At 39.3% G+C, this 10,914-nt stretch overlaps 1 protein-coding gene across 1 annotated transcript; it reads right to left on the bottom strand.

Moving 5' to 3' along the window:
* Positions 1 to 1,474: 1,474 nt before the first annotated feature.
* On the bottom strand, positions 1,475 to 10,252 carry CDK1 (cyclin dependent kinase 1). The gene is made up of 8 exons (XM_005153655.3): positions 10,162 to 10,252; positions 8,957 to 9,007; positions 7,376 to 7,532; positions 6,164 to 6,287; positions 5,634 to 5,804; positions 4,907 to 5,070; positions 4,637 to 4,778; positions 1,475 to 1,819 (listed from the first exon to the last, which is right to left on the bottom strand). The coding sequence occupies exons 2-8, from the start codon at positions 8,991 to 8,993 to the stop codon at positions 1,706 to 1,708; spliced, it is 909 nt and encodes a 302-aa protein (XP_005153712.1). The 5' UTR covers positions 8,994 to 9,007; positions 10,162 to 10,252; the 3' UTR covers positions 1,475 to 1,705.
* Between the last annotated feature and the right edge of the window lie 662 nt (positions 10,253 to 10,914).

Raw genomic sequence — 10,914 nt, 5'->3', positions numbered from 1 at the left:
CAATACTATCACTTGAGTCATAAGGTTCATGTCAAGTTATTACATTCATAAGCAGATAAATTAGATTCCTAGTTTAATTTGTCTTGAAATTGCATCCTATCAATTGTTTAATCTCTGTCCCAAAAGAAGCACCCACTTAACTATTAGTACTAGTAAATAACTTAATTGCAAATACTGGTAATAGGAGTCAGCCACAGCAATTTTCTTTCCCTCTGCCTTCAATTAAGTAGTAACTTTCTGTATAAGCAACTTCAAAAAAACTCTCCTACTTGGCTCTCAGCTGCTAAGTGATTACATTAAACTGACAGTATCCAGATATTTCTAGAGATTAAGAATCACCCTACAGAGAACAATGCTAACAACCCAAGTCATATTTACATCTAAAAATGCTACTCATTTACAAAAACTAGGTCTGACACTACTGCTTTCAGCTACTTGTCAATAAGCAGCTGAAGGACGAGATGTCATCTCCACTGCTTTTGTTTCAAAGTCTTACTCTTCAGCAGCTATAGGACAGGGCTCTTATAAGCCTCACCATTTATGAAAAGTTCATTTTCTGTCATGTGCTTGATTTCAAAACTGAAAATATTTCCATTACTGTTCTATGCTTTGCTGCAAGCTTTGACCTCTAACCAGGAAGTAAAGCAGCATCATAGTGCTTAGATCCAGTAACACAGTTTGAACCCTGCTGCTACTGACATATTTGAAAGCCAAGAACAGAGGTAACAACTGGAAATCAAATAAGCAATCAATTATTAGTACATTATTTTGAATATTATTTCAACTTTTTACAGCGCTCTTACCCATAAAGAGAAATGCTGGGGAGCTTTAAAAAGCTCCTTGCTTTAATCATAAGAGAGTCTCTAGACATCTGGCATCTCAGTCTGTAATTACAATTCCTAGCAGTCAATTTAAGTCAACATTTACTTGACTATTCCTGTATGAAGATAGGCTAGTATTCAAATTCAAGCACAATCCAGGGTGTTCTACCTTTACCAAGAATCAGAGATCTGCATTACTATCAGCAACTGGGGGGGGCTATTAAGCAGTTACACACTAGTATATAGGCTGTTCACGTAAAATTTAAGTTATAATACCTTGACTGGTCCAAAAGGTGGAACTATGCCAATTCACAAGTTAACATGCCAACATCTAGTTAAATTCTTGGGCCTATAAGATAACAGAAAAGCATACAGAGCAAGGGTTTTTCCAAATGCTGATTTGCAAATACCTTCAAGAAATCAAAGTTCAAAACTGGGACATCTACTTGAGTTTAGTCAGCTGCAGTTCTTCAGTTCAAAATACCTTGATTTACATGTTCTTTGGCAAATTGATTGTCATGCTCAAGTAAAATCTTACCTGACATTATACTGAAACTTCAGGAATATTTCCTACTGTATATTCCTATCATACCAAGACCAGCAATTTAGTAGTTTAGGTCAGCCATAGCCTGGAAATGAGTTCAGTCCTTCACTGTATTTAAAGCTTTATTTATAGAAAGTTCACTGCATTAATGGCAGCAATATTTGCATTGTATTTGAACTCAGTACTAATAGGTTAATATTTACATGTAGATAACATTTAAACCAAAACAAACTAAACACACAGCCACAGTTTTAGACGAACATCAAAGTTACAGACAGACTTAATAGTAAAAGTAATCACAATTATTTCACTGTGGTGGTTGATTTAGTCCAAAGGGCTATTATTTCTTAATCAGATTAGCAGGAAGAGTAGATTTGTCCAAGTCATCAAAATACGGATGGTTCAAGGCCATTTTGCCAGAAATTCTTTTTGCAGGATCATAAATTAACATTTTCTGGAAGAGAAAAGAAACAAATTTACTCCCTCATGAAGTGGTAATTAAAATAATGTTAAACAGCTAGCTATTTCACCATAATAATCAAGTAGCCATAAAGACTATGTTTTCTCCTACATTCCGTGATTTCTCATGGATGGAGAGGTTATTTCTACTTATTAGTACTAGGTCAGTAGTAGCGCATAACATCTCAAAGTAAAGAAACATTTCTCCTCCTGTTCAATAATTAAGTTCATGACAGTTCATGCATGTGTCAGTGGCCATAATTAGTCTCAGCTTCTCAATTAGGGAAATAAATAAGCTTCAGGCTGTTAAAGCCAAAAATGCTTACAAGGGCAAGTGATCCTATGCTTGTTTTGTTAAATTGACACTGAAGAAACCAACATCAAATTGCTTCTACTCAGCTTGGTGCAGCAGCTCATAGCATGAGTGATCACCATTTCAGAATCAAAAGAGGAAAGTATTACAAGCAGGCAGAACTGAAGAAACCCTGCATTTAAAAACCTTCAGTTTCTTTTCATAAATTACTTTAGCTGAAGACTTCAATAATAAAGTTTAGATTTAGATTATTAGAGCAAATAAAGGGGATGCTGTAGCCACTAAAATAGCACACTGGAACTTAGTAAGAAAAGGCTAGAGATTTTTCCTAGCAGTCAAATAATAATAAAGAAAAAGCCCTACAGTTTGTGTCATGCAATAAAGGGCCAAAAGAATACAGGAATGAAGTGTTTAGCAGTTTTGTACTACAGCAAAAACTGTCTCAGCAAAGTGTTTTTGCTTTCATTTCTCCTTCCTAAAGGAAATATACACTTCAAATTCACATAATCAAGGTTCTACCATCTGCTTCTTTCCCTTGCCCACGACAAACATCTTCCAGAAAAACAAAACAAAACAAAAAACCTTAACCTGTATTACCCTGCCCAGTAAGGTATTACCCTACCAGTCTTGACAGCTAACTATCTTTAGACTTCACCCTACAGGGAGTCTTCCAAGTTGATTTAAATCACTGAATTTGCATTGATATTCTCTGAGCTCCTGCCAAATGGAATACTGTCTCTAGATTTACCCTTGCATGTCCAATTCAATCTTAAGTCAGGTTCCTATTAGCTATAGCCCCAGAACAACAGAATCCTAAAGCTAATACTGATATCAAAAGTTCTCTTAAAATTGAGTCAGACAAGAAGGGGCAAATTTCTCAGAAAAGGGATGCTGCACATTGAGACTACAGTACTCCAGCTGACTGAGCAAGTGACCATTCTTCTCTGAGCAGTCTGGAACAATTTTTCCTGGAATTTAGTGTCTGACATACCAAAGCTTTCGACAACAAACCATTAAGTGCTTTAAAATGCTGTGTTTGTGTTACAGAATATTCAGTTTTGTTGCATTTAAAAGTTCTATTATTTCTTCAAACTTGAAAGTGCCATAGGAAGCTTAAATGAATTCCAGATGCCTAAGAATTCAGTCATACCAGTCACCAGGCATTAACAGGAAGGTAAAACTTCAGTATATATTAATGTAAAACTATAAAATTTTACAGTATTTAATATGCTTTGAGATTAGTATTGTATTAACACCATTTACAGAACTGCTATTTTTCCTTTAGTAGCAGCATCCCAAAACATTGGCATTACACAATGAAGCCACATCTAAGCTCAGATGAGTACTTAACCAGTTACATGACTATCAATAAGATTCACTTTCCTGTTCAATTGATTTTAGTTCATAAATACAATCAGCTACATTTCTACTTCAAAGTGATTTAATAATAATGCTGTCAATGGACAGAGAAAAAGTATTCCCATCTTAAATCAGTTAACTCTGTAAGATGACACTGCTACAAGGTTCAGAGAGCTATCCAGGACAACTCTGTTTAACAAATGTTCAGGTTCCTGTCTGAACTGTGGCACAGTTCTCACAAAGAAACTTGTGAGAAATTGCAGTCATTTGAGCTTCTTGGGTACCACCACTTCATTCAAAGCATTTTGCCACAGACATCGCAATAAACTACTTTGACTGCTTAAAAACAAGAGCCACCTACACAGGTTACTGCTGTACAAGATTCTCCTTGTACCAAGATGCTTCTGAAGTTTCAGCCTACCTAAAGACTTGTAGAGCACCCACTCCACACCCTTTATATGCAAGTTTGCACTGCATAAATGCCTCTTGAGAAGACCCAAAGGATAAATCACAAAGGCAAATTCTTATACTTCAGTGCACCTAAGATCACACCCCTAAGTTGTAATCTAAATTAGGCTACAGCAGCAGCACAAGAGCCGGGAGAACACTAAATGAAAACGCCTTATGAAGAGCTTACCAAATGAAAACTTAGTGGGACAGTTCAACTGCACGACCACAGAACTAAAGTAAACTCACACTAGACACAAAATATACCAATTAAAAAGTCAGTTTACCACAGCCAAAAATCTGTAACTCAGTTTAAAGGCAGGATTAATTACCATGCTATATGGTAATTAGTGCTGGCACCAGGAAGGTGATAGCTATGGCTATTGGGCAGGAGCCTTCACTTAAGCCTGTTTGTAAAAGCTCATCCTCTTCATTTTCAAGTTGTACCCAGCTTACTAATGTAAACAATAAAAAAATCTGAGGCATAACTGCTTAGTGAGAATGAAAGTCTAATCATTTATTATTTATGAAAGTAGTGAGTGAATGTCAAACTGACAGTTCTACAGGAACAACAGCCCATACCACTGAAGATAGAGCTCTGTATCTTCATTCTAGAAAAGACTGATTAGTAAACTTTTATGTATTTTAGACCTGGTCAGTTTCTTAATGAGCAGTTTAAGACAGACTACTTACAGACAGCAGATCAAGTCCATCTTCATCTAAGTTTTTGACATGTGTTCCAAGGCTGCCAGGTTTCCATTTTGGGAATGTGTTTTTATAGTCTTGCAGAGATTCCACATCAGGCCATACCTCATTATTGGGGGTCCCTAAAGCTCTATGTAAGCATAAACAACATGTTAAACAATTTAGTCTGAAATTTGTATGCACTACTATGGTTTTAATACAAACAGAACACTTGTGCAATGCTGCACAAGTCACAAAGAAAGATTCAGCCTAACATACCTGAAGATTCTGAAGAGTTGGTCGATCTCTGAGTCCCCATGGAAAAGAGGCTTTTTAGTTGCCAGCTCAGCAAATATGGTACCTATGCTCCATATATCTACAGGAGTAGAGTAACGAGCAGATCCTAGCAACACCTCTGGAGACCTGTACCACAGTGTCACTACCTATTGAACAAGGAAATCTTTAAGTTTCTAAGAATCAGGCCATCTAATTGCATACACAATGGCTCATTCATTATTAAGCAGCACTCAAAGTTTCTTGGTTAAAGTAATAACTGGTCCTAGAAGTTTTAGTGAAAACACTCATTTCAAACTTCCATTTATAGACAAACATCTTAAACTCCATCACAGTAGTTTCTGCTGAAGGTGAAGCAGTTGCATATACTACCTTCCCAAAGAATGGGAAGGCTTTTGCACCTAGCCACTAAAACTCTCAGACTTGAGTGCTTTGTGAGGTAAAAATGCCCTTATGAGACAGTAAGCAGCAAGTTCTGGGCCATCTGATTCACTGACAAGATAATAGCAGAATTTGTGATCTTTGAAACCTTAGAGTAGAACAAACCACCATCACAGAGATGGAAAGCCATGGAATAAAGCAAAACTGAGATACAACTTTTCTTATACTGTTACTTTACAACTTCAAGAACTCAGATTATTTTTTAGTGGTTTCATATTCAGTTATTTTCAGGAAGCATAGTCCAAATCACCATGAGGATGTTCCAACTCACTTCATGAGTGTACACTCGCACTGGAATTCCAAAGGCCCGAGCCAATCCAAAGTCTGCCAGTTTAATCACTCCTTTGTCATCTATTAAGAGATTCTGAGGTTTTAAGTCTCTGTGCAGAACTCTTCTTGAATGGCAGAAGACAATACCTTGCAAGATTTGATACAAGTAACTCTAGAAAGGATGAAAGAGAAAATGGAGTACCCTTTAGTACAAAGTAATGTTCTGCAACATAAAGCTGTTCCCTTACATTGTCCCTCTGCATAGTAGTAGGAAATGGAGATTCAAAACACTGCAGATAAGCCACACAAATTAATTCTTTGCTTAAGCTTGGTTTAAGGCATTTTGTTTCATTAATAAGAATTTGAAGTGGCATTTGAAATCAAAATGCACATTCGTCTTACTACCCACAGATGCTTCTTTAACCTTTCATTTCATCTCAAAGAGTTAATTATACTGAAACTAAGAGCTGCTTAGCTTTGTAGGTTATAATTATATTAATTTCTCTTAAATTAAGAAATAGCTCTCATTACCTTAACACGTGACCGATCCAAATATTGGCCTGATGGAATAGTATCCAAGTATTTCTTGAGATCCATGGAAAGAAATTCAAAGACAAGGTACAGTCTTGAATCTTGCATAAGAACATCCTGAAGACTAAAAATTGAGTATATGATCAACTCCATTGCAAAATACAGACTTCACAGTTGCATTTCCCCTCTCAACAGGGATACAAGCTGACAATTCCAGGTTCCTATTATAAAAGTCTTTATTTTTCAATCTTAAAAGACTAACAGACTTGGTGAGCTATACTGTCTTCTGGAAAACCAAGTATATCTGAAATAGTATCAGACAAAAAACTAAATGCTCCCTCTTAAACTTCTGTTCCCTCATGCCTAGTATAAGACACAGAAAGTCTGAGAAAAAATACTGTTGCCTTAAAAAATGACCCAGTGTTGGCATTTACCTCTATTTGGAGCTGGCCTATTACAGCAGAGCCTGAATTACCAGGAGGGCTTAAGGAAATATTATAATAGGAACCTAGTAGACACAGAAGGATTTACACAGGTTTAAGTATTTCCTTCATCCTTAATAGATTATAATGGATCCTAAACACAAGCATACATAGAGAAACTATGTGGCTAGAACTTGTTCAATTTTGAGGCACATTAGGCAAAGTAATTTGCAGCACCAAAAGAATAAGTAAATATTTTGCAGGCAAGACAATAGCTGCAATCAATTCTACATGTCAAGTAGTCACTGGTGGAAGTTTCACCAATAGCTCAGATGTCAGCTACGACAGCATCCTAATGCAACATGTAAATCTCTGCAACAAAACAGCAGAGGTGATTTATGACAGAGGCTCAAGTAATAACGCTAAAGTCAAATGGTCTATTCCAAGGTGGCAAATAAAACTGAGACCAAAGTAGCAGCTTCAGTCAGTATTCATGAGGGATGCTGTTTCCTCTCTGACAATAACCCTTGAGATAATCTACATAAGTTACAAAAAAAAACCAACAAAATCAACAAAAATTTTTAGATTCCTAGAACAGGGAATGGCAGCATAAGGAAATCTCAATTAGAAAACCGCCATAAACATGGGATTTGGGATTACAGCAATTTACTGCAAAGCAGTGTATTAAACAGAGTAGCTATCACTTCACTGAATTGCAGAAAAATAATGTCTTACATAAAGAGACCTAGTGTTCTTCAAAGTGTTTAGCTAAATACCATTATATGCATACCAGACTATATTGGGATGATGCAGCTCTTTTAACAAAGAAATTTCTCGGATAGCAGTACTTGGAACACCTTCCTCCTCACTTTCTAGACGTATTTTCTTCATTGCAACCACTTGGCCTGTGGTTTTGTGCCGACCCTTATACACAACACCATAGGTACCTGAACAAAAGAACAGTGAAACGTGCATAGGACATACCAGCTCCTGGTACAGATAAATCATGGCAAATAAGAACTGCTAACATAGGCAAGAGTCTTTGCAATTGAAGTCCCTGACTTGGTTAAGAACTACCATTTAGTTCTGGCAGTTGAACCAAGCAATAGTATCATTTAGGCATGCCATCCATGAACAGTATAATTCTTAGGACAGGGTACTTTGTAGCCCGATTGTGAAACCTGTGTATTTGAAACATGCAGTTATAAAAATCAGATACTGCTTGAGTTTCAAGTTGATTAACTTTCAGGCAAGATCACTATACCTCTTCATCCCCAAGGAGTTTTGATTTTTCCATTGATACGTCATATGAAAATGGTAAAGGTTTAGCTACAAAAAACTTAGTTCTCCCTCTGCAATCAGATCTAGCCATCTGTTAGTCAAATCTATAGAAATACCTCTAGCACAACCTTCACTGCAGGAGAGAGGATAGTGCTGTAGATCTCAGCAGAAGCTAAAATTGAAACCAGTAGTAAATTCCAAATCAACAATCTACTTTAATGATCAGTGTTATCATGAGAAATGACAACAGGAATAGAACTCTTAACAAACTAAGACAGCTTAAACAATTCTCTTTTGACCCTTCTTGAAGCATTTATCCCCAAGATTAAACTCAATCAATCTAGTTTCTTATAAGAAGAAAGATCCTTGCACAAGGCTTTAGTTACAAACTTCGTTAATAAATCCAAGCCCCATACATTTTGCTATTACCTTTGAGGGTACCTTATCAGAGCAGCATACTACAAATTCTCCTAAAGCATTTTAAAACACAGACTTCAGCATTTAACAAAGGCTGGATTTCCAGTGAAGGGGGAGGGTGTGTGTGTAGGGGGTGTGACTAACTCCTGCACTGAAGGAGTGAATGGCACTTCTTCGTGCCATTTAGTAAATTAATTGTTACAATCCACTTCTCCAGAGGTTTACAGTCTACTATTTTCCTTGACAAGCACAGTAATGATGTAATCAGAGCAGCCTATCCTCAAACCACTACTCCCTACCAGCAGCTCCAAGCAAAATAAGCAAGGTTATACACAAAGGAATAGAGAAGCTTCCTAAGTTGAAAAATCTACTTTCAGGCCTCAGAACATATTTTCCTCTCCTTCTCGGAGGAAAATTACACCATTAGCTATCAATATGAAGGCAGACACCTCTCTGAAACAACTGATTGGTTGGTTCAAGTAGACCATGTCATCCTCAGAAGAAAAGCAGTCTGAAAGTTTTTACAGAAAGATAATTACTGCATTAAATCACAAGCTTATTTTTCCAGTTATTTGAATACCAGTAGTTTCTCTAATAGCCAGTGTAGAGAGCTTCTGTGGCACTTGGTAACTCAAACAGTGGAGCATTACAAGGCTCCATTCTGTATACTTACCTTCCCCAATCTTCTCTATTTTTGTGTAATCCTCCATTGTTGTGGTTATTCCTGAAATGAACAGGAAAACGAGAACCCATAAGCATGAAGAGTTGCTGTCCTGAACACAGCAAAGTTACTGAAATTATGCCAACTCTTTAGAAGCTACTTTTGTCTTACATAATTAGAATCTAACATGGAAGACTTATCACTCTTCAACAAACACAAGTTTTTATTCAGGATTCCAACTAGAAAAACTACATCACAAAGCATGAGTGGACACCAACTTAAAGAAGATGCCTTTGCGCAAAAAGCTCCTCCAAGCAGCTCAAAAAACACCCGATTTATAAGTTTTATGTAGTTATTCATTAGCAGGAGTCTAATATCTAAAACTCACACGGTTTGATCTCAGCAACATAAAGGAACAACAGCCCCATGTTATTTGACAACTACATAAGACAGTTACAAACTTAAAGGGGCCTTAGCACCTCGTGGAACTGACACTTCACACCTTCAATGCTGCTCTTGACCCCTTTCATTCAGCACAGCTGAGCTTTATTACCAGGCTCTGAAGCATTACGAGGTAACGAGTGAATTTGTAGTTAGTTACTTACATCTGCACAGCAGGTTTTCGAGTCAGGCAGTCGCTAAGCGAGGGAGGGAAGCAAGCGTTCACCCCTAGCCAGTTACCGTGAAAGCTAGGTCAGGAGCACGGTCCCATAGTGGTCCAGCTCCTGTCCCATTGCCACAGGTCTTATTACCTCAAAACCGCGCCCGGTGCCGAGCCCAACAAAGGCAGAAGCCCCAAGTACCCAACTCGAGGAGCAGCCACACTGCCTATCTTCCTCCTTTCCCACGTCTAAAGGGCGATCTTACCCCACTGGGGAAGAGATAGAGGCCGCAGCGTGCCCAAAACCCAGTCCCACTCCGAAGCGGGTACCCCACCGCCGCCCAGCCGCCGGAACAAGGGCTAAGCGCGGCAGAAGCGCTGTAAGGGCCGACCCCACACCAGGCTGTAGGCCCCTGGCCCTGCAGCAGCGCCAGGGGAAAGGGAGAACACCAACGACCCAACCTGAAAGCACGAGAACACCACCACCCCAGCCGTTAACCGGCTGCGCACACCAGCGGCAGTAGAGAAACCACTGCTGCTCTCCTTACGGGACCAGTGCCCGCCTGCCCGGGCCGGAGCCCCCTCACCTTCCCCTCACCGCCCCAGTGCCCCTCACCTGAGGAGCCGCCGCCGAGCCCGCTCCCCGCCGCAAGGACGTCCTGGCTCGCTCAGGGGCGGGCACGGCGCATTCGAACTAGCCGCCGCAGTGCTCCACCAATGACGTGAGCCGAGATGATTCAAAGCCACCAATCAGCGCTCACCGCTTTTGCGGCGCCAACGCGAGGCTAAGAGGCGGTTTCTGCAATGATGGTGCGGGCGGGCGCGGCAAGCTGAGGATGCACCGAGCGTCCGCTTGGTTCGCAGTCAGTGCGGGCGGGTGGCTTTCTGTAGGTTACAGCCTTTTTGCCCAAGTGGCGAAAAACGAAGGCGCTGGAGCAGCAGGTTGCGCTGGGACAGCGACAGTGTGTGAACTGGTTGCTGCTCGAATAACGTATTAAACTGTTTGCATGGTATGGGGAATATACCATATTTGGATCAAGCTAGGCTTGTGACTACAGCTGCTTCTTCTTAATCAAGCAAGTCTTTTAGTTTTGGATGCCATGGTGGGCCAAAGCATAAAGTTGTTATTTCTGGCTGTAAGGATGCTGACCTGTGAAGTATCACTGTGACTTCTGAAGCTGGTTTTAAAGTACACACATTAATAAAATGTCATTGGGTGACTTAATTCCCCCAAAGCCAAGATATATGTCTGTAGGCAAATTAAAGTTTTGTATCACCACTTCCAGATTAAGAACTTTTAATTAATCCCTACACTGTAATGGCTTCCAAAAGAAGGGCTGGGACATAACTAGCATGTGGGCCTTGCCCA

This window comes from Melopsittacus undulatus, chromosome 4 (assembly GCF_012275295.1).
Source record: "Melopsittacus undulatus isolate bMelUnd1 chromosome 4, bMelUnd1.mat.Z, whole genome shotgun sequence".
Taxonomy (NCBI): Eukaryota; Metazoa; Chordata; class Aves; order Psittaciformes; family Psittaculidae; genus Melopsittacus; species Melopsittacus undulatus.
Note: the sequence above shows the minus strand (reverse complement) of the source record. Positions and strands in the feature narration are given on the sequence as shown.

Excerpts from the sequence above, each read along its gene's own strand:
- CDK1 (XM_005153655.3), bottom strand. The coding sequence starts at position 8,993 with ATGGAGGATTACACAAAAATAGAGAAGATTGGGGAAG. Across the intron at positions 7,533-8,956 it reads AATAGAGAAGATTGGGGAAG|GTACCTATGGTGTTGTGTAT; the intron begins GTAAGTATACAG and ends TCTTTTGTTCAG. Across the intron at positions 4,779-4,906 it reads CAACTCTTCAGAATCTTCAG|AGCTTTAGGGACCCCCAATA; the intron begins GTATGTTAGGCT and ends ATGCTTACATAG.